Here is a 25708-nt window from a genome sequence, read left to right on the forward strand (position 1 = left end):
TGCAACCCATCCCAGGGCAAGCAAGAAACAGTGACTGACATTGTATCAACACCAAAGACACAGTCCTATTAGCAGCACAGTATCACACACACACACACACACACACACACACACACAAACACACACACAAACCAAAAGAACATGACAGGGAAAGCAGATGAAGATGGAACAGGAGGGGACAAGATAAAACAACACCCCCCACATCTCCCCTGTGATCATCATCCATCCATGCAGACCCTAGACATCCCCCCTCTACCCCTTCCTCTCCCCCAAACCCTACCTCCCTGCCCCTTACCCCCCTCCTCCCTCCTAAGGGTGAAGTGTTTGTTGTGAGGCGTGTGAGAACTCAGGAGTCATCAGGGGGCAGGGCGTCAGGGTTGATGTACTGACACAGCTCCTCCTCACTGCCCACAAACTGCACCTTGCTGGCCGTCACCTCATTCAGCCTGCACAACACAACACAGCACAATCGTCATCATCATCATCATCATCATAAAAATACTGTATAACACCTTTCCATGTAAAACACACTCAATTGTGCTGAACGATATGAATCAAATATACACAAATACAACAGAAGTAAAATAACAATGCATAACACTGCAGACACCGAACAAAACACTAGCAGTAATTTATGCACAGACACACACAACAACATCAAACACAAAATAACACTTTACAAACATATCAAACATCACAACACCTGAATGATACAATCTCATGTCACAAAACTGAACAGCAATATCATAATACTTAAAAACCATATCAAAACACATAAAACCAATTGCATACAGAACCCAGAATATCTCCAAAAAGAGTAATGCATTTGTGGTGTATGTTGTTAAACAACATGCAAGAATCAGTCATTTAATATGAATACATGAAAGAAAAAAATGCAAAGTTGACGACTGTCTCACATATGATGATTACAATCATACACATGCACTAATCACAGGAAGACAATAGGCTTAAATCAGCCTACTATATTCAAACAGACATATGGTTAACACCAAGCTAGGATTGATAGTCATTCTTTTAGGAATTGATCGACTTGGAAATAAAAATGATTATCAATGGTCTTTTAGAGGTCCTGTGTGCAGCATTCATTTTGTGCATGTAACAGAACACGCGGCAAAAGAAAGAACTCTCCCTTGCAAAATTCTCTTTAAAAACCTTTGATATTAAAACAAACACACTTGCAGGCAGAAAAAAGGGTGGCACTGCACTGTGGCAGAGTTGGGTGAGACCAGCCTGAACACAAACATGCAAGGAAAACTGAACACTGAATAGTGACTGTCATAAAAGCTGAGTTATCTATGTTGCCTTTGAATCTTACAGCCCAGCCCACCACACCAGGCCATATCAGGGCTGAAAAAGTACACGTTGATGCTGCAGACCTGAGAAAAAACAAAACAATCTGGCAAGATGATAGGAGACAGATTTTAAGTGTTGGTTCAGTCACTTTTTGCATCACTTGTTTTGTTTGTTTTGTTGTGCCTGAAATCTGAATTATTTGGCTCCTTATCACTGTTGCTCTCCATGAACATTTCTGGATGGGCTTCTTCTGAGAGTAACTTGTGAAACATGGTATGGATAGAGAAAACATGGATACATACCAGTTTTGGACTGTTACAAGTACACTCAAAGTCAGCACTGACTGACACACTGCTGTAACAAGTTATCTTGGAATTCATCTGTTCTGAATTAAACTCAGTGCCTGTTCACGTGTGGGTTTCCTGTGTGAACACTGTGGCAGATTTACCACGGTGTCCCATGGCTCTTTTCAGTCATAGTCATAAACAGTATTCCCACCTTCTGGAAATTCTGTGCTAAAAATTTTCTCTTTTCTATCACTCTCTTTGCTCCTGGGTTTATACTTTTCTTTCTGCCATCTTTTCCTTTCTTATTTTTTGCCATGCTGGTCCACTCATCTTTTCCTTTCTTATTTTTTGCCATGCTTGTCCACTCATCTATGTTTTTTTCTAGAAAATCTACAATATTTTTGGTAACTGGGAATTCTACCATGTTGTATTTTTTCTAATGCCTAGGAACATGTGAGTTGCCTGCTGGCATTTTTTTCATTTGATATGCCTGTTTCTAAATATAATGATGTGATCGTCAGGTAAGCGGCTACCGGATCCTAACCATGCAAAACATTGCTGGAAAGCTCATGGAACGCATGATAGCCAGGAAACTTGCAAGGGATCTTGAACACAGGCACATTCTCCCTTCAAATCAAGGTGGTTACAGAACAGGCAAGTCCACATGGGAAAATGCAGCTGCTTTTGCATATGAGGTGTATGAAGGATTTCAAAGAAAAGAAGAAACACTAGCAGTAGCGATCGATCTTGAAGATGCCTACAATAAAGTTTGCGCACCTCATGGAGCTGCTACTAAGGTATGGAGTAAGTTTGACACTGACAAGATGGATAGCAGCAGCGCTTCAGGAAAGAACCGTCGTCCTACGCCTCGGAGATTGGATGTCTGCACCTTCTAAACTATCCATGGGACTGCCACAAGGGTCTCCGCTCTCTCCTGTCCTCTACAATGTCTACACAAAGGGCCTTGCAGACTTAAACAACAATGGAATAGCTCGGGTGCTTACTCTTGCGGATGATGGCCTGGTCTTCAAAACTTCGAAAGATGCTCAGGAAAGAACTAAAGCCGTCCAGAAACAACTAAACAATATTGCTCAATGGTGCAAAGACACAGGATCTTCCATCAATCCAGCGAAAGCCCAAATGTTGCTGTGCACCCTCAACAACAGAACCGCAAGCAAATCACCACCACCTGTGTCATTCGACGGGATTCAGATGTGTGTCTTCATGTTTTACATTTGTTTGCTTATTTATCATCATTGTTGTCTTATTTATTTATTTATAATTATTATTATTATTATTATTATTATTATTACTACTACTACTACTACTACTATTATTACTACTACTACTACTACTACCTTTTTTTATATTATAATTATTATTTATTTATTTATTTATTTATGTACGGTTATCTATTATTTATTCACCTTTTTTTTTTCTTTCTTCTTTTTTTTTTCTCAAGGCCTGACGAAGCGCGTTGGGTTACGCTGCTGGTCAGGCATCTGCTTGGCAGATGTGGTGTAGCGTATATGGATTTGTCTGAATGCAGTGATGCCTCCTTGAGCTACTGAAACTGAAACTGATCTATGTATAATTGCGTTTGTGTTCTTGTTATTTTTTCTTAATCCTCTAGCAAAAAAATTGAACTGAATCTGTCATGGGTTTATGTGCAAAAAAGTTATTTGTATTTGTGCCCAATCCTCTTTTCCAGTTTTCTTTCTTTTCTGGTTGTGCAGTATGATAATTGAGGTTTTCAGCCCTCACATGGCCATGAGCGGTCAGCTGGGCTGTGGGCAGCAATGCTAATTCATCTTCTATATTTGTGGGCTGCAAGATCTATGAGTGCGCCTTTATGTGTATGACCATTTTTTCCCCACCATCTAAGCACACATACTCTGTTCTCAGGGGTATGTTTGTTCCTATAATCCACTGAACACCAACATAGATTACGGAATTTTTATCTCATGCATTTCTAGGGTGTCGACGTTCACTTTATTAAAAACGGTTCCCACATTCCTACATATAAATAAACCACAAGCAAAAGGAACTAGCTTCTACATTAAATCAGGTTGTGTCAACATATGTCAATTTGAAGGAAAAGCCGGTCGATTTCAGTAACTTTTCTGAGTTTTTCCACAACAAAATTGCAGGGAAGCCTGCTGAGGCTGTGAACTCCCCAGGGTTGAAAGGGTTTATGTGTATTTGATCTTCTGCATTTACATATATGTACAAAAGAGGGATCTGAGGGAGAAAAAAAAATCTCCATCTGTAACCGAACAGATGAAGCCTGGATTCAAACCTTGGCCCTAGGATTAGAAGTCCAGCACTCTAACCACTTGGCTATCATGCCTGTCTATTTTCTATGGGATCAATATCGATGGACTTTTCAGCAGTCAGCTATACTATTAGCAACTTAATAATAACAATAATAATAATTCAAAAAAAGTTTGTATTTTGACATTTTCTGATAAAACACTTTTATAACCAGAAACAGAAAAATAATCAAATAATAATAATACTGCTGACTTACCAATAATAATAGAAACAACAATTATAATAAATAGGTGAAATATTCTTTAAAAAAAAAATATATATATATAGATATATATATATATATATTTATTTATTTATAAAATAACAATGATAATTATACATCTGACTTACCAAGGGTGGATTGTGAAATTTTCACATATTGTTAAAACCAGGAAAAAAAATAATGCTGACTAACCAATAACAATGGTAATGACAATAATCATCACCAACATCATCAACAACGACATAATAACACTGATAATGAAGACAACAATGCTGACATACCAAGGGCGTATGACAGTCCAGCAGCCACTGAAGATGAGTGGCGAGTTGATAATGAGGCAGGTCCCCAGACGTTCGGGATAGTTGCGGGAGAAGAGGCGGATGATGTGCTGTACAAACTGGTAGTCCATGCTGGCCAGGGTGAAGCCCTTCAGGTCGAAGATCAGCAGCAGGTTGTCGATCACACTCTCGTTGCACTTCTTGCAGGCCGACTCCTGTCCAGGGGCCAATAGCAAGTTTCAAGGTTAATAACCCTTCAACTCCTGCTGGGGCATGGAGGATTACAGCATCATTCAACATACAACATTCCTAACTCATGAACTTGTGTATCTGGGTCTTATAAACCTTAAGATTTCATGACAATACAATTTACTCTGTTCTTTTCAATGCAAATAGCAAAGTTACAAAAAGTTGTCAAACAAAATCAAACTACATTTCCCAGTTTCATAAATCTTGCTAAATTTCAGCTGTACATTTTTACTAACACTCAGTGATATGCAGAAGCTGAAAACAGATTTTGGAGTAAAATACTTTTTTGCAAATATTGTCTGAGAAATACAGCATACTTTGGATATTCTGTGAAATTCCAATGACTTGAGATGTATTACACTCCCAGCAGATTCGTATCTGACGTGGGGTGCCATTTGTCTCCCCACTTCAACCTGTTATCTGTGATTACTGCATCTGCATTTCAAGAAACTATTAAGATGTGCGTCTGATATTTACAATATATTTCTCTTACAAAAAAACCCATGTTTTTTGTCAGAAAACTGTCCCAGATACAATCATACATATTTTCTTTTAAAATCAGTTTGAGGGTTTAAACCCATTTTGAAAAATACTGACTACAGATTGTTAACTTCTATATGCGTGAATATTGTTTTTTAATATGTTGTTGTTGTTTTTCATGTTCCACTTGTCTAAATGCGGCAAAACAACAGTCAATATCATAATTCTGACACCAAGTGTTATAACAGGCCAATGTTCATCAACGCACACATGCATGCATGCCTAAACACACATACTCAAACACACACACACACACACACACACACACACACACACACACATGTATACAGAAACAGAACAAGCAGAGACCAGAATGTAGACGAAGTATTTGAGCAGTTTGTTGATGTCTCTCTCGTAGGCATTATGCTTCCTGGCAGCAACATACACCACAGGCCTGCACACACACACACACACACACACACACACACACATACTGGTGAATTTTAAAAAATGAAAAAAAAAGAATTACTATCACTTATGCCTTTGTCGAGGAGGCGGGGGAATCCATCTGATAAATGATGAATGAGACAACTTATGTTATTGACCATACAATCAGAAGAGACCAACAGCCAAGTAGCTAAAGTGTTGGACTGAAGATCCTAGGTTTCAATCCCAGTCACAGTAGCCTGGTGGGTTAAGGGTGGAGATTCTTCCAGTCTTCCAGGTCATCACATGTCCAAACTTGCAAGTGCCTGATCCTATTTCATGTGCTTACACACACAGAATAAAAACTACGCATGTCAAAGATCCTGTAATCCATGTCAGTGTTTGGTGGGTACTGGAAAAAAAGAGCATGTCCAGCATGCACATCCCTAAAAAAATGGAGCATGGTTGCTTTCAAAGTATGGTAAAAACAGTCATGCACATATAAAAACCACTGGTTCAAACAAGTGTATGTGAGAGTTGCAGCCCAAGAATGCAGATGACCCTACAACCATGGATGAAGCCAGGGGTGCTTAAGACAGCTTTGTGATATAAGATTGCATTACTTAGTTATTGTTATATGATGTCTGAAATGTAAGTTGTGTCAAATGTTATGCTGTGTATGATGGGTTTTTTTGTGTGTATAAACATGAATTACTGTTAATATTTGGTTGGATGTCTGTGCTGGGTTATACATGCACTCTGTCAATTTAGTTTTTGAATGCATGTTTTATACATTGATCACAGTGCAACTGATCATGTTTTACATGGAAAGGTGCCATATAATTAACCTGTTATCACCATTATTATCATTATCATTATCATGATCATCATTACTATTATTAAGACTAACCTGCCCTTGTTGTCGCGGTTACGCAGGATGTGCACCTTGCCTGTGGCCATCTCCTCAGCCACTTCAGGGTCGTCTGGGGACAGGGAGGTCACCTGGAACTCCCGGCGCCACTTGTTACACTTCAGCAGCTGCTTGAAGGCCATGTCCACGTCGATGAAGGCACGCAGGAACCGTCGCAGAGAGGCGTCCGTGTGAGCCTGCACAGTCCCCCCCACACACACATAGAGATATAAGAATGAACACTTTAATCATCACAAATTACCAAAAAACACATATACATAATAATAATTATAACGAACTTTAACAACAACAAAAAAAAAACCCAGCTCAAAACTCTTGAACTGTAAAAGAAACTGTAAAACTTAAAGAAAAACACACCCACTGCAAACAGACATCATGGCACAATTCATCCAACTCACTAGCATACATGCATGCATGCGCACACGTGTGCACTCACACACAAACACATGCACACACACAAACACACACACACACACAGAGTCTGATACGCTGGATTTCACATGCATACATAAGACATTTACAGCATCGATGAAACAGTTTGGAACTATGGTGGACATAAATATCAATACTGCCTAAGCAGACAGATCTTAGAGAAGATTTGAAAGAGGCTATGGAAGTGAAGTGTTAAATGGAAGGGTGTTGGAGATGGCTGGATCCTGAAAGTGATGTGTGTCCAGACCAAAGGACTTTGTTGTGACTCATGGAACATAAGGAATGATATTTTGGGATGGGTTGTACTGATGAAGAATATCAGAATGATTTTCTGCACCAGTGCCCATGAGAGAAGTGAGTGAAGCTGGCTGAAATTTTGTACAAAATTTTGGATTGAATTGGGAGCCAAAGCAAGGATTTCATAAGAGATGTCATATGTTCACATTTGGGCAATTTCAGAATCAGCCTTGCAGTATTTTTTTGGACCTTTTGGTGCTTGTGAAGCAGGAACTTTGGGGTGCCAGTCAGGAGAGCATTGTCATAATCAAGGCTGGAGAGATTAGACAAGTTTGATTGAATCTATGGACATATTGTCACAGGTAAATAATATGACAGTCTGTTCTATAACATATCTATAGGTGTCTATAACAACCTGCAAAGTGTGTGTGTGTGTGAGAGAGAGAGAGAAAGAGAGAGAGAGAGTGTGTGTGTGCGTGCGCGCATGCGCACGCATGTGAAAAAGAGAGAGAGAATGTGTGTGTGTGTTTGTATTTGTGTGTGTGTGTGTGTGTGTGTGTGTGTGTGTGTGTGTGTGGAGCATACAAATGCCATTTTTCTGCAAAGTATGCATGTGCCTGTGTGTGTGAGGTAAACATTATCTTAGCAGGGATTTGCAGTCATTTTGGATGTACACCCTTTTCTTTCTTAGTGTGTGTGTTCATGTATGCATGTGTGCATGCACTAATGCACTATGCATAAATATATGTGTGTGTGAGAGAGAGGGGGGGGGGGTTGGGGGCAAAGGCAAGTTCTTTCCCTTGTTTTATGTGGCCAACAAAGGCAAGGAGCTGTCAATACTAACACTTTTTCATGTCAGAGTGGCTTGATTTAATGCAGGTAAAAGTACTCCAAAGCACTCCTCCAGTACCTATTGATTTTTCTATATGGTTGGCAGCTTTTATTGACTTGCTTCTTCTAGTTCTATGCAGCTGTTGAAGGTGTGTGACGAGCTTTGATTTACATAAAGTGTTTGTGTGCAACACTCTAAATATATCTCCTCTCTCTCTCTCTCTCTCTCTCTCTCTCTCTCTGTCTGTCTCTCCCAGGTGGCCTTACAGTAAAATTCCAGAGTTCTTAAGTTCTCTCTCTTTCTCAGGTTTCTGGAAAGGAAGAAGATGTAATGACCAGATATTTACCCTGTGCAACATCACTGCACAATGTACAGAGTAGCAGAGACAGCGCTGTGTCAACTTCATAGATATCAAGAAAGCCACAGGAAAAGCCTGTTGTGTATACCCCACAGCATAACATCATTCCCGTCAAGAGCTTTTACACCAACAAGCAAAGTAGAAAACAACAAACACAGTTTCCAGGTGAAGATAGGGGTGAGGCAAGGATGTGTTATGTCAGCACTACTCTTTAACATGGCCATAGACTGGGTGATGTGAAGAACCAAAGAATAACCAAGAGGTATCAGATGGACTCTCCTCACAATGACGGAAGATCTGGACTTTTGCAGATGACCTGGCACTGGTCTTCCACACTTATCATCACACGCAAGAGAAGACAACCCATCTCAGCAACTTTGCAAAGCAAAAAAGGCCTGAAGAAAACAGTGTTGATGACAATGAACATTCCAAACCCATTAATGCTGAACAATGTGTGGAGATCCACACAGTACAGCACCAACACCAAGCTGAGAATGTACCAGTGTTGTGTACTTTCCACACTGCTCTATGGCTCAGTATGCTGAGGGATGACCAAGAGTGATCGAACAATGCTGTCAACCTTTCACGTGAATAATCACCAATGAATCCTACAAATCTTTTGGCCCAATACCATGTCCAGTCAACAACAGCAGTGGAAACAGATTGGGCATGTTATGCACAGAGAGCAAGTTCATGTCACCCAGACATCCCTTCAGTGGATACCAGAAGGTAAACGAAAGAGGAAGGCCAAAGAACACCTGGCACAGAACAGTCAAAGGAGAACCTAAGACCCTGAAACACACCTAGGGTACCATTCAGAGACTGGCCCAAAACAAACAAGAGTGGAGGATCTTTGTTGCTGCCCTATATGCCAGGGTCCATAATGGCCAGTACATAAGTTAGTAAGTCTCTCTCCACTAATATGATGTTGCAAGTTCATGTCACTTTTGTTTATATGTCCCCTACATTGACTGACTGGCCCCAACAGCTTTTGTGAAATAAAACAGTTGTTCTTGTTCTTGCAATCTAATTCCAGCTGAATATAAAAAAAGTAGCCATCAGTGAAAGTTACTGCTGCACCTGTCATAGATATGTCTGTTCAGTTTCACACCCCTCAGTCTTTGACTTGCTCTCTGCTGTTGAAATATGGCAGCAGCATGTATCTTTCCTCAAGAGGGATGAATTCTAAAAGGTTTGAAAATGCACCCTCCCACCAACAGCATTCTGTTTTTGGCAATATAACAAATGCTTCCTCCACCACACCCTAGCAGCTTCCTTTTTTCTCTCAACTCTCCACCACTCCTCCACCAAACTCCCCCTCCCCATTCTGCCTGTGTGGGTGCTGAAATGAGCAACTGTGTACCTGTCTGTATCACCTTGTGGTAAGGAAGAGACAATGAATCAATGACAAGATCAGAAGATGAAGAACACACACACTTCTTGCATGTATACACAGAAGTGACAATATACTGAAATATAATACTGTTCTACACTTCCTTGTGTGACTGCCCTGATCATGCTGATGAGAGAAATAGATAATAATAACAACAATAACAATAATAATATAGTATTAGTAACGATAATAAGCATAACAATCATGATAACAACAACAATAATAAAACAACAATCAGAAGATAAGATCAGCTAAACAGAAGCACAGGAAATGAAGCCATCTGATAAGCACTATCCACAGATAAACAAGAAACATGAAAAAGCGTTCAATAAAGTAAGACAAATAACTGCCCTCTGTACTATCTTCAAAGGTAATACGATATATGTGGCTGGAGATATCAGCTGGTTCAGTGATATCATCAATATATGGGTGAGTGATTGTGTGAGTTTTCATGTTCCTGGGGGTGTGGGCTGGGATGTCCATGTGGCACACTTTGGGGAAGCTCACCCAGAGAATAAAAAGCTCATGAACTCAATGGAAAAAAACTATTATCATTCATTTATTGCTTCTTCCAAAATCATAGCCATGATCCTTGTGACCCTTCAATTTTAGTCAAATGCTACACCCAATCAACCATTGCACCCTCACACACAGACACAGACACACACAAAAACACATGGAAGAAAAACACATGTAGATACAGGTACACTGTTGTTATTTATTAATGTCAGTGGAGTTCAAATCTTTTAACTTGACTGATGCACAAGATAATTTTAAACTTAATCATTCAACCATATTCAATAATATGGGATGATGTAATCTGGCTTATAGACCGAACTTTACAGTACATTAATTCCTTCAAATCTAATTTCTTCCGTGTTATCAAAATGGCTTATTTTTATCTGGTTTGATTGTTTTTACTAGAAGAGTGTCATGGGTATACAGTTGTAGTATGATAGGAGTTCTATGTTGCAAGAGGGCTGAAGGAAGGATGGTGAGAAAGAACGACAAGAAAACACAAGACAAGATCATAAGGACAAATAATGATAACAACAATAAGAAGAAGAAGAACAGTAATAATAGTTAATACCAATAACATCAATAATAATGCATAGTGCTCAGGGTGATTTACATGAAAGAAAAAGTTACTTATTCCATGATCTACCCATGACCACTCTCTCTTTTTCTCTATCCCCCTCTCTCCTCTTCTCTGAGAAAATAGGGACACATAACACGTGAAAGAAAAATGTTTCAGTACATCTGCTTACCCATGTGGCCAAAGTACAACAGTTAAAGGTAGGAGGGAAGGGCAGGGGTTGTATAGGAGGGGAGTGAGAAGGGAGGTGGTAGCCCCTTCAAAGAGACTTGACAGATTTTGGACTTTCCTCATACACCCCATCATACTATGCTTCATCGTCCCTTACACATTATTTTCAGATGAATTACCTTTCCTTAAACCAATTTTCCGGTCAGGCCCAGAGTGCTTTTTTACCTTCAAGGTATAACCCATGGTGCTGAATCCTAAGTACCACTGATTATGAGTGTATGTCTTCTCCATGTGTTCAATGAATTATGATCATGCATTTGTACTGAATATGAATAGATGGTTGCAACTGATATTATAAACCCTTATGGTTGCAACTGATATTATAAGCCCTTACTGACTGTGAAAGTTTGGAAAGATTGCTTCTTGCTACTACCTCGTCACACACACACACGCGCGCGCATACATACATACATACATACATACATACATACATACATACATACATACCCACAGACTAAATATATCCATATTCACACATTCTAGATAATCTGATAAACCTTTCATTATCATTACTTAAAACACTTTGTGCTATGTGTTTCATGCCCTAGAATCATCCGACACGAAAACAAGACCTAATCTGTTAAAACAAATCATCTCATACACAGTTTACAGTTTTTGTTGTAAGCATTCTCAAGTGGGTCTTTCTGGCAACATAACAGCTGATAAAGCAGGTGAAAGAGGTGCATAAAATTCAAACAAATTCAGCAAAAACATATGTCCTTCCATCAGTGAAAGAAGCAGCTCATTAGTATTAACGAATGAACGAATGTTTTATTCAGATAAGGCCAGAGTCCCTTACTGAAGGGGGATTCACTGAAAAATGATAATGAGAAAATGACATGACACAGTAATTCAACAATTCAATTCAACCAAAAATAATTACTATAAATATTCAACAACATTCACGAGAATGTATGTAATCTCTTCAATGCTTTATGTATAAAAGTGGCTAAGTTATACAGAGTACATTCCTGTCTTGAAGACATGAGTAAACTGAATCTAAAATTAGACAGATCTCTATGATATTTTGGTTGAATAAGTTTTTGTCTAAGGTCACACAAAGCAGGGCATCATTAGTATTAACATCATGGACATAGTGATAGTTTCTTGAATGTTCCAATGAACAGTTTGTACAGCTGCCCAACCGAATTTATTTTGAAACAGCCAATCCTAACAATAACAGGAATGAAACTGTTTTACAGGATTGTCTTTCTTTTTATATAATCAGTCTAGAAATTTGTACAACATATTCATGTGCTCTCAGAAGCCCTGAACATGATGTATACATCAACGGTTGAATGAGGTATAGTATGCACAAGGAACACATATTGTAAACAATACAGCTAGCATACATACCTGAGAGGGATCTGCCTCAAACAAAATCTGAAACACACACCCAAGGGAAACCATTAACAGCCTGTCTTTCACTAAAGAAAGGATGCATGGATATATTGTAAATTGTATAACCTGAGAATTACACATCTGAGTCAATCATGACGAAGAAGAAACATGAAAGTCTACTTGAAGATCTGTACAAGTAAACATGGAAGCTGCAGCCCACTAACACAGGAAAAAAACAAAACTATACACAGTGCCATGACTTATTGGGCAGCTGTAGCAAATTATCACATATTTCAGTGTTTTTGTTTCTTTGATTTTTCTTTTGATTAAAAATTATTCTGCTTATTCATTATTACAAAATAACATATTTATGACAGTATATTCATCAAAGAACACACATAGCATAATTATGATAATATATATATATATATATACTTATCACAAACACACACAGAGATATGTACAGATAACAGACTGGAACTAATATGTGTGTGTGTGTGTGTGTGTGTGTGTGTGTGTGTGTGTCTGTGTGTGTGTGTGTGTTACAGTTAGGTATTTTCATTATTATCATTATTACAATACTAGTATAAATAGTGTCACGGTCAAACTTGACAAAACTTCCTCAGTACAAAGGATAGTTTGTTTAAAGGGTTGAGTGACACATAAGGGGTTAAGCGCACATTAGATCAGCTCAGCTGACTTACACAGTTGTGCTGCAAGCCGTGATTGTCAGAGCTACTGCGTGGCGGCAGAGTTAAAATCTCGTGCCCTCCGGTTAAGTGAGGGGAGAAGCAGTCAACAGCGATACCCCCAGAACACATGCAGAACAGTTCAGCGATGTGTTGCATGCCTTTCTGACAGACCGGTTTGGTCTGGGAGGTTGTATGCTGTTGGCGTGTGTACAGCATGAGCACTGTAACCTGTTGAGCCTTGAGCTATGTAATATTGCTAGGGATTTATTTTGGTTTTCATTCCGTTATGGCAAGGAATGGCATCCTAGAGCTAAACATGCAGCTACATAATTAACGGCACGAATGTCATGCTCACATGTATTATGTGATTTTTGTGCAATGTGTGTGTGTGTGTATACTAGTATAAATAGTGTCACGGTCAAACTTGACAAAACTTCCTCAGTACAAAGGATAGTTTGTTTAAAGGGTTGAGTGACACATAAGGGGTTAAGCGCACATTAGATCAGCTCAGCTGACTTACACAGCTGACTTACACAGTTGTGCTGCAAGCCGTGATTGTCAGCGGCCTACATCTAGGAAAATCGGAAATCCTCAGAAAAGTCAAAGAATATCAAAAAGAACAGGTACAAGGCCATCACACCATCGATCGCCTCAAAGAAATAAAAGCAGAGAGAGGGAATCGCCGTAAGTCTAACATGAAAGGTAGAGCACGATGCTATACAAATCAAACAAATATCGGCATCATTTTCAAACCAACATTGCGCAAATTTCTTCAAAACGGAACAGAGTCTCTGTGGGCTTTTCCAAATACAATAGACTGAGCAACACACTAGACGCCACGTTCTTGGCATCCGAGATCTTTTCCCATCCCTCTTGCGACCAATCAGTGGCAGCCTCTGTGCGTGTGTGTATGTGTGTGTTTGTGTGCATGTGTGGGTCTGTATTTTTGAGTGCGTTTGTGCATGCGCGAGAGTGTAAGTGTACACAAGTGTCAGTAGAGTTCTGTGCACGTGCGTGTGTGTGTGTGTGTGTGTGTGTGTGTGTGTATGTGTGTGTGTGTGTGTGTGAGGGGGAGGTGGGGGTGTGGGGGGAGGTGGGGTAGAGGATGAGGTATGTGAATGTATGCATGCATACACTGTGGGAGCAACAAGATATTGGAACGTATATATATATATATATATATATATATATATATATCTTTGTATATATGTGTGTGGAGATATGGGCATATATGTGTGTGCTTGTACAAGTAAATGTTCATCTGTGTGTGTGTGTGTGTGTGTGTGTGTGTGTGTGTGTGTGTGTGCCGTGGAAGCTGTGATACGTAGACTAGAAATGAGTGTGTGGAGGAGGGGGGTAGAGGAGGTGCAGGGTAATGTGTGTGGTGTGTGTGTGTGTGTGTGTGTTGGAGCTCATGTACGTTTATATGTATTTGACTGTGCTTTCATATCTGTGAAACTGCATGTTCGGTGCATATCTGTTATGCATGTGTGGGTGTATATGTGAATGTGTGTCTTCATGTTTTACATCTATTTGCTTATTTATCATCATTGTTATCTTATTTATTTATTTATTTATTTTTATTTTTTTACATTATAGTTATTATTTATTTATTTATTTGTGTAAGCTTATCTATTACTTATTCACGTTTTTTTCTTCTTTTTTTTTTCCTCAAGGCCTGACTAAGCGCGTTGGGTTACGCTGCTGGTCAGGCATCTGCTTGGCAAATGTGGTGTAGCGTATATGGATTTGTCCGAACGCAGTGACGCCCCCTTGAGCTACTGAAACTGAAACTGAAACTGTGCAATGTGAGTTTTGTTAATTATACAAGGATGTGGTTACAAAGTTAGTACCTTACTTTTAATCTAAATTAAATAAAACGTCAATATTTCGTTAAGTTAAATAAGTGAACCTGTATTGATAAAAAAAATAAAATAAATGGATAACATTGTCTTATTAAGTAATTTGGCGAAAAAGTCGTACTTATTTTCATGTGTCATGTTTGCAACTTTTGCTCATTGAAGCAGAGCTCTTGAGTGTGCATGTACAGTACTCACACATTTCCATTGTACACAGTGAAACTTTTGGATGGTGGTTCCAAATTTAAATGTATTTTATTACTTTATTTCTTCAATTTTTGGAAAAATAAATTGAACGTGTTACCCGCCAATTTGGCTAATGGCACGCTGTAGGAGGGGTGCACATGGACATGCAAGGGCAGGCCAGGCTTTTGCCAGGCGCTAATGCCTGTCCAAGTCTGCCGTGCAGGTTTTGGGTTTCTGGTTGTTTGGTCTCCATTCTTTTTGGAGAGGATGGCGCAGTGTATGTGCCGGTGATGGCTGGTGCCCAAGTGCTCTGCTACGCAAGACATGCTACGTGTTGGTGTGGGATCAGTGGCCACCAAAATTATGTGACTTTTTAAAAACTTACATTTTGGTTTGTCACCCCAGTGATGAAGTAGCTGAGAACCAGCCAGTGCTAAGTGGAAACTGGGATGGTAACCAGAACAATATGTGGTTGTACAGAAAAGACATTTTGTAGTTATATCATCTTCACCCATCTTCAACTGTACACCCTGTGTTTTCACAGCCAATACCATGTATCATAATCATCACCCATTCTGGGGTTGCACAAACAGCACCATATATCAGTCTTAATTATCACTGCCCATTGTTTTATTTTGAATAATTATTTCGTGTATATAATTATAAAATATAATATTTAATGTTGGGACTTCAAGTGTGTTGGTGTGTTGATAATGTCATATATGTCTGGATTCTTATTTCTTCCTCACTGTCTCCCGATCTTTGCATCTACTCTGATGAAAATGGCCCAGTTGTGAGGCCACTGCAAGGGTGGAGAACTTTGTGGGTTGACATATTGCAAAAGGCTGTATTGTTTAATCAGGGCTGACAGTAAATGAGCAATGAATTCTGTAAATCAAAATACAAAACAGTTTTTTGTTTGTGTGTATGCAAGCATCTTGGATGAGATTTTTTTTTTTTAATTACCTTGCATTGTGGACCTAAAAAATATGTTCAGAGTGGATATTTTAAATGCAAAATTTTCTTATTCATTAGTTCTCTTATCATGTTTTACGGAATGAAAAGGACTTAACTGTAATTGGAGAAAAAAAAACTGCTCTTTTAAGATGTTTTAGATACTACCAGGGCAGAATTGTTATCAGTCTATTGTCATGACTATCATGATGATGATAATGATAATGATGACTATTATCATCATCCTCATCATCCTCATCCCGATCCTGACCCCACACAATGGCAGCAGTAAACTAGTAAACAGGCTGCTAGTGTAGATGTAAACAGAAAGAGAGCCAGCCTCAGGAGGAGTGTGGGGGTGGAGGGAAGGGGACACAGCAAGGTGTGTGGATCACACCTTTTCTTCAGTCACCTCATCTCACCGCACACATACAACACACCTTGGCCTGACCTGGTCCCAGCTGCTGCCTCTTTCCTTGTGCCTAACACTAACAGCTTCTGTCTCATTGGTACACACACACACACACACACACACACACAGTCAGGAGTGACAACCACAGGACTGCTATTGTTGACCCCTACTAAAGGAGTTCTCTCTGTGTGTGTGTGTGTGTGTGTGTGTGTGTGTGTGTGCGCGCACGCGCGCGCACGTGTGTGTGTGTGTTTCCCACAGATAAAAAAAATCATGACAAATGATGATGATGATGACAATTTGTCAGAAACTATGTTGTCAATTAACAAATGAGACTTTGAAGTAATACTGTTAATGGTAATTGTTATACTATAAGTTAACTGGTAAATGAAGTTTATCATAATAATAGTAAAACTGATATGCACATGAAAGCATAAACAGAATATTAATAAAAAATATAAAAAAACATACACGACTACAGTCCACTGTGCAGACAGAGAGATACAGACTGAGAAGGAAGCAGAGATGGGTACAGACAACTGTGACAAAAAATCAAAGTTGCCAGTTTTTTTGCTTGGGGTTTTTTTGTGTTTTTTTTGTTGTCGTTGTTGCCGTAGTTCTACAAGACTACACTACAATGTACCCTTTAATCTTTTCAAACAGACTTATGATTCAAGAATGACCGGCAGGCCCCTCAAAAATACAGTTTTCCTCATAAACACAGAAGATTCCCATCTCTAAGGGAAAGAGAGAACAATCACAAGATTTTCAAATGAGGGAAGTGGAATAAGCATACATCATTACATGTGTATATATATGCATATATATATGCTAATTTAAATCCAGCCTTGAGGGCAAAGGGGAAAACAAAAAAAGATATGAAATATTCACTAAAATAACACAGAATTATAAAGTACAGACTGGACATTCTGACATACATATATATTCATGTACATATATATGTTGTTGTTTTTATGACATACAGCCATAATACTTGCATGTATAATGAAAAAGTACTTACAAGTTATATTTATGCAATGAGAGACAAACAAAGGCAAACACACACACACACACACACACACACACACACACAAAGATAGAACTATAAAGCAACAGATACTGTAGGCACTAGACGCATAATTGTTGATCCAGGGGTGACAAGGCAGTGGGGATTAAGAGCCAGCTTGACAACACACTTTGGACAGCTGTTGCCACAGGATGGGCAGCTAATACCGCTTCTCATGAATGTGTATATAACTATATTATATGTACTGGTAGATAACACCATCCCTTCATCCCACCCATTGTACTCCTCCACACACATCAAATAGGACAGACGTCATCACCCCACCTTTTAGCAGCTTGATCGCATGTACATATTATTATACACATACAAGTATAATACAGCATCTGGATTTTTTTCCAGGTTGGCAGGGTTTTTTTGTCTCTGTATCACAGGAAAATAAAAATGGTGGAATCTGTGCACTGCTCATTTGGGCTTCAGTTTATTAATTTTTCATCTAAATCTTTGTGTTTCAACAGCTGGGACAAAGGAGAGTGGAGAAGACAGACAGATCATTATATGGATAGAAAATGGGGATATGGCACAAGAAAAAAAAAAAGGAAAGGAGGGAAAAACATACGAAAAGTGAAGAAGGGTTGAACTTGAAGAGACTGAATTAAGAGAGAAAGACTTCACAGACAGATAAGAAAGAGAGAATCTGTCAAACCAGTTGAATCAGTTGTGCATACTGCTGTCTGTTGACGGTTCTCTCAGTGTGCATACTGCTGTCTGTTGATGGTTCTATCAATGTGCATACTGCTGTCTGTTGACGGTTCTCTGAATGTGCACACTCCTGTCTGCTGACGGTTCTCTGAATGTGCATACTGCTGTCTGTTGACAGTTCTCTCAATGTGCATACTGCTGTCTGTTGACAGTTCTCTCAGTGTACATACTGCTGTCTGTTGATGGTTCTCTGAATGTGCATACTGCTGTCTGTTGACGGTTCTCTCAGAGTGCATGCTGCTGTCTGTTGATGGTTCTCTGAATGTACATACTGCTGTCTGTTGACGGTTCTCTGAATGTGCATACTGCTGTCTGTTGACAGTTCTCTCAGAGTGCATACTGCTGTCTGTTGATGGTTCTCTGAATGTGCATACTGCTGTCTGTTGATGGTTCTCTCAGTGTGCATACTGCTGTCTGTTGACAGTTCTCTCAATGTGCATACTGCTGTCTGTTGACAGTTCTCTCAGTGTACATACTGCTGTCTGTTGATGGTTCTCTGAATGTGCATACTGCTGTCTGTTGACGGTTCTCTCAGAGTGCATGCTGCTGTCTGTTGATGGTTCTCTGAATGTCCATACTGCTGTCTGTTGACGGTTCTCTCAGAGTGCATACTGCTGTCTGTTGATGGTTCTCTCAGAGTGTATGCTGCTGTCTGTTGACTATTCTCTGAATGTGCATACTGGATTACTGCTGTCTGTTGACAGTTCTCTCAGTGTGCATACTGCTGTCTGTTGACAGTTCTCTCAGTGTGCATACTGCTGTCTGTTGACAGTTCTCTTAGTGTGCATACTGCTGTCTGTTGACAGTTCCCTAAGTGTGCATACTGCTGTCTGTTGACAGTTCTCTCAGTGTGCATACTGCTGTCTGTTGACGGTTCTCTCAATGTGCATACTACTGTCTGTTGATGGTACTCTCAATGTGCATACTGCTGTCTGTTGACAGTTCTCTCAGTGTGCATACTGCTGTCTGTTGACAGTTCTCTCAATGTGCATACTGCTGTCATTTGACAGTTCTCTCAGTGTGCATACTGTTGTTCTGCTGATAACTCTCTTGGTGTGCATACTGATGTTTTTTGAGTTCTCTCAGTGTGCATACTGTTGTCTGTTGAGTTCTTTCAGTGTGTATACTGTAGTCTGCTGACAACTTTCTCAGTATGCATGCTGTAGTCTGCTGATAGCTTTCTCAATGTGCATACTGTAGTCTGCTGATAGCTTTCTCAATGTGCATGCTGTAGTCTGCTGATAACTTTCCCAGTGTGCATACTGCTGCCTGCTGACTGGTAGATCAGCACATTACAGTCCAACTTTTACCACTGAAGAGGTTCCACCTCTCCCTTCCCCTGCCACTTTCCATTCAAACACACACACAGAGACACACACACAGACACACGCACAAACACACACACACACACACACACACCACTGACTTTACACCACAATAATATGGAGCTGGCAATGCTAATGACTGCCTTACCCATGTCTGCCTCACTGCCTATGTGATTAGTAAATTACCCACTTGTGGTAATTTGTCTGATGGCCAATCCATTCAAATATCAATACAACAGCAAATGAATGGCAAACTAATATGAATACCACTGTTGCTATTTCGTGTCTATCTATTTATGAAATAATCAACTGAGAACTGGAGAACTGGAACTGGAATTAGAATGGTTCAATCTCATATAGGCATAAGCCCCAAATGAAAAGGTTCATGTTATAAACATAATGCAAATCAATGAAACAGACTAAGCAAATAAGCATAAACAATCAATTGTACACTATTTCAATTTTAAGAAGTTGCACGGTCTCTCATTTTGAATGCCTAATAATACATAAACAAGCAAAAATTATGTACATCAACAATGTTTGATGACACAAATTCATACAGAAAAGGATGTTTGGATTAAACATTTTCTTGGGTTTCATGACACAAAGAACAAATTAAATCATTTGTACAAAAAGTTCTATTTTCAAAATGATGCAGTTAATTCTGATATTCCAACTCTTGATCTGGTCTTTATATCCGTGTTTCAAATACATGGGTAAACTAGAAATGAGAAATGGAGAGTTCACATGTGACTTGGGAATGTGACTGCATTCTGTGGTACCACAGATAATTGTTGAAACGCTTCTATTAATTGTAGGGTAGACCGGTCATATTGTGAACGATCCAACTGAAGCGACCAGCTCAACGTGTGTGTTGTACACATAACAGGTTGCATGATTGTCAAATGTAGCTCTTCTGTTTTTGAAGGCTTCCTTTGATTGGTTGCACCAAAAAAAAGTATGTCTACTCGATCTTTTCAACATTTTTTCAACAGTCCATATAGCAGGGGTGTCTGATGGTAAATACAAATGATAGGTTTGGGTACATGTGGACAATTAAAAGAGAAGCAGGTCTTGAACTCATTAGACATAACATATTATTGGAACACTGCACCAGACAGTTGTATTGTTGGTTTTGATCACACATGCACATACACACACAAACACACACACACACATGTATATACACAAACACACATTTAAACACATAAACCACACACAAACACACCCTTTTGAGAGGACTCATTAACTGTAATAATAATAATAATAATAATGGATACTTATATAGCACACTATCCAAAAATCTGCTCTAGGTAGTTTACAAAAACGCTTTTGTTAACATAAAACATTACATCAAATTGATCAATGTTACATACACACACCAAAATGTGATTACACACACACACACACATACACACACACAAATGCATAATACATTTTAACATACATGTGTATCTAACAGCTACCCCAACACATACGCACACATAAGCAGGCACAAACTTACATAAACACATGCACACACTATACACACTGATACACATGTACACATACATATGTATACACACATAGTCAAGCACAGCTAACGCAAAGGAAGTGACCTGCCACAATAGAACTTATTGCTGAAGGAAAAGGTGAGTTTTGAGACGAGATTTAAAAGATGCGAGGGAATCAGAATGACGGAGGTTATCAGGGAGCTTGTTCCACATCTTTGGCGATTGAAAAGAAAACGATCTGTGTCCATAGGTCTTACTTCTGACGTGAGGTATCCTGAGAAGTCGAGTACCAGAGGAAGAACGGAACTGGCAAGACAGGGTATAGATATGGAGGAGTTCTGAAAGATACTTGGTGCCAGATCCGTTGACTGCAGAAAAGGTCAGAGTGGATAGCTTATAGTCTATTCAATCAGGAACGGGCAACCAGTGGAGAGACTGAAGGAGAGGAGAAACATGGTCATAGCCAATCCTTCTAAACACCAGCTGTGTATATTCAAGTGTGTGTATACATGTGTGTGTGTGTGTGTGTGTCTGTGAATTTTAGAAATAAACTCCCAAATACTGCACTTGTCAGTTCCCACTGAAATCTGATCTCACTCTCTCTCTCTGTCTCTCTTTCCATTTCTTTTGAAATATCCCACTATCATGAGTGTTAACTCCAACCCCATCCACTACCTTTTATTCTTTATTTTCTTCATGAATTATGTATGAGCATAAACTGACTTGCTTCTGTCTTCCCATGCAATTAACCCCCCCCCCCCCCTCTCTCTCTCTCTCTCATTTAGCTTTATTAAAGGTAAACACTCCTTACATTCTCGCTCTCTCGCTCTCCCTCTCTCTCTATATATTTCACCTTTATCTAAGGTAAACATTTATTCATTTTCCAAATGATTTATATTTAATGTCTGTGTTGGTTTGATATGATTTTCTTCTTCTGATTTATAATGTTTGTGTTGGTTTGATATGATTTTCTTCTTCTGATTTATAATGTTTGTGTTGGTTTGATATGACTTTTTTCTTTCTTTCTTTTTTGTTTGTTTGTTGTTGGCTTTATTTCATTATGATTTTTTGTTTTTGTTTGTTTGTTTGTTTTGGGGGGATATAAGTTATTCAATTAGAATCTCTCCCACTTTTCCACATCAGTCAATCAGGCTTGTGCAGGTCCATAGTTAAGAGCTGTCACCTTCCTTTGTTCCAACCACCACCCCCAACCAAAACCTTCACACAGCCCTTCCCCTCCTCTCCCTTCCTTACACCCTCTTCCTGGCTGACAGCACATCCAACACTAGCTGGCTGCTGGCACCCAGATGGCTGTGGTGAAACAATGGGCAAGTAAATGCCCTGCTACTGCCCTCCAAAAGCTGTTTCTGTCAACCACTGTATGATACCTGGGGGGCTTGGTTTCAACTGGCCACAGGTAAAGTAGAATTGAGTTTAAAGACAGAAGCCCAAAAGGTCGTTGATCAGGGCTTGTGTCTTGGTTCAGTAAAGGTTGCACTGTTTGAGGGGGTGAGTCCTGGATGTCTATCTGGATGGGAGGTCTGTCTGGTGTTCCAAGGGTGAGACATAGGTACTTGGGGAGCTCAGTTATAACTGGCCACTGACACCAGATCTGACAGTCATTTTCTCTTTAGTTTCAAATTCAAAGAAGCATCAAAGAAAGCGTGCAGACTGATCCATATAAATGCTACACCACATCTGTGCATGAACCCAATGGGCAGTCAGGCCAAGAGTATTTTTCTCTTCACAACCACTATAGCCAGTACAAGTCATGTGTACACCAAAACAAACAAAAAAACAAACAAAAAAAACCCAAAAAAAAAGCGACAGAAAAAAATCAACTGTGACCAGATAAAAAAAAAAATTGTCAGTCAAGCCACCATCCTCATTGGTCTCTCTATTTCCAGTCCAACTTCAAAAGAATGAAATGTGTTAGACACTTAAACAAACTTCAATGATCAGACAACCACTTACCTGGCATCTCTCTTTCAGCTCCTCAAAGTCTTTCTCAAACTCTTCAGCCGTCTTTTCTACAGTGGCCATTACTGTGTGTGGTGGAGACAGATAAAGAGGTGGAACAGGAACAGAAGACTGGATGTTGGTCAGTGTGCTTCTCAAAGCAGCATCACATACAGTCAGACACCGGCAGAACCAGACAGGAAAAAGAGGAGAGGGCACAGAAATGGACCTTGGGTATATCACATCTCAGTCTCAGTGATCAGCACAGTAAACAAACCCAGGAAACGTCAGGAGGCTGGACATCAGATATAACAGATTTTTTATGTTGTTTTTCACTTCCAGGGTTACTGTTCCAAAATCCACCAGACTTGAGAAATGTTTGTCAATGTCAGTCAAGGTGAGGGTTTGAAAGCCTGCAACATATTATCCAAATTTCAATTCAAAATGGAATGAGAGGCTAAGGTATGTGTGGGGGATGAAGGGGGGCATAACACAGCAACAGCTAAATTGCAAAGCAATCCATGAACGGTAAAAACTCAAACAGTAAAATGTGCATGAAAAGAGAGAAACAAAGGAAATGAATTAATATATTTGATAAATGAAATGGGCATGTCAACATATAATGTTCCTTGTGTATACATACCATTCTACACACATATATCTGATCAATCTGCAGATACCAAGCTGCTGCACAACATGATCATTCTTCATTCCCTGACTGGAATAATACCTGCCTCACTCATCACAACCATTCATCAAATGAACACTGTATTCAGTCTGAGTCACAAGCACATTCCAGACATTGATTAAGATTACAATACAACATGCTGTGAAAAGATGCCTGCCAATTTCACCCATTTATTATTAAAATGTATCAAAACATCAGTGCTGTTAAAATAATTACAAGCAAATCTTATTATCAACTATTACCCAGTCTATTGTATGTTAAGCGAATTCATATGTATAACATTAGAAATTGGTTATGAGCGGGAGGGGAGGGACATGAGGTGGTGGTTTTTTTTTGTTTTTGTTTTTTTTGTTTTGTTTTCTTTGTTTTGTTTTTGTTTTCTAATTTACCACTGCACAATGAAGAAGCGACACACCCTTCATGAGCATTTCCATACAGTGTAACCGCTGAACCAGTGTTGTGAAGCGGTGGCATAATTTGCAGTTCTGTGCTCTCTCTCTTTCCTGGCAAGTTGAAAATATCACACAAGTATAACTGTGAAAGGTCATACAAGTATTGAACCTATTTCACTCTCTATATGACACAGGCCGGCCTACTCTCTTCAGACATTTTATTCTGCTTTTTTATTTTTGTCCAAAAGAGATCTATATTTTTTTCTGCACTGGAAACAGACAACTGGAAATAGACCTACTTAATCAAGCAGTTCACCCACAATCTGATCCAATGATTAGTCAGAAGTAGGTCAGTTTCATTGTTATGTGTCTGTCTTTCACTTGTGCCCTTGTGGTGATAATTCATCATGAGATGCACCACATGCGTTTATGTATCCATTACATAAAGTGGGCTCTTTCTCTCTCACCATATATATATATATATATATATATATATATATATATATATATATATATGTATGTATGCATGACAGTGAACAGTGTGTCTGGTTTTTCATGCTTCCTATCCACCATGTGCATGTGTGTCACTCTGTGTGTGTGTGTGTGTGAGTGTGTGTGTGTGTGTGTGTGTGTGTGTGTGTGTGTGTGTGTGTGCGTCCACGCGCGCACACATGCGTGCACATGTGCTCACATGTAAATGTGCAGTTCAGTTCAGTTCAGTTTTTTGGGGACGTTTGTATGCCTTTCAGCTTCTTTTTTTTTTTTTGTCCCAGTCTAACAAAAAATATTGATCTGAGCTGCCAGTACACTTGCTCAGAAGTAATAGTAATATTTTTTTTAATTTCTCTATTTTTACTTTTTTTTATCATTGATCATAAATGAATTTCAATTTGCTGATAGTGATACTATTTACCTGTTCTAGGAGATTTTTAAAAGTGTTAACATTGTTAGCCATCTTAACATGCAGAGGTAATGTATTCCAATAAGGTGCACACACACACCATACTGTATTGTGTGAATACTTTGTACAAATATGACACTGACACTAGTGACTGATCTTTTTCTAAAGGTTGATCATTTAATTCTTATAATTAACGCTCTGTGCAATCCCACTGAATAAACAATAATCGTGGTCATTTTATTGTCAATAAATTTCAAACGCAAGTGACGAAAATCAACGAATAAGAGCTTCAAAACGTAGGCTAATTTTCATAGGGTAAAACTGATCATTCGCTTACGAGATCAATGATACAAATTTCAAATTAAAATTCCCCCAGGGCCAGCAGTTGCTGAGATCGCTGAATGAGCAAACTCAGCCTCCGGATTGTCAATGCACATGAGTGGCATCGAAACCAGTGAACAAAACCGACACCCAATCAACAATCACAATATCATATTGATAAAATCGTTCTTAAAAAGTGTGGAGGTTAAAAACTGGAGAGGTCTTACTGGAAACATTGACTTACGTGTCCAGATGGCGGTGGGAGGCAGGTGGAATGATGAGCTCGTCGCTTCCAGTTTCCTCACAGCGAGGACGGCAG

At 39.3% G+C, this 25708-nt stretch overlaps 1 protein-coding gene across 1 annotated transcript; it reads right to left on the reverse strand.

The window, feature by feature from the left end:
- Positions 1-297: 297 nt before the first annotated feature.
- On the reverse strand, positions 298-25708 carry LOC143284215 (uncharacterized). The gene is made up of 7 exons (XM_076590881.1): positions 25634-25708; positions 23103-23500; positions 12437-12463; positions 6481-6677; positions 5514-5598; positions 4419-4630; positions 298-446 (listed from the first exon to the last, which is right to left on the reverse strand). Exons 2-7 carry the CDS (start codon positions 23169-23171, stop codon positions 347-349), a joined length of 690 nt encoding a protein of 229 aa, XP_076446996.1. The 5' UTR covers positions 23172-23500; positions 25634-25708; the 3' UTR covers positions 298-346.

Source organism: Babylonia areolata, chromosome 7, assembly GCF_041734735.1.
Source record: "Babylonia areolata isolate BAREFJ2019XMU chromosome 7, ASM4173473v1, whole genome shotgun sequence".
NCBI classification, from domain to species: Eukaryota; Metazoa; Mollusca; class Gastropoda; order Neogastropoda; family Buccinidae; genus Babylonia; species Babylonia areolata.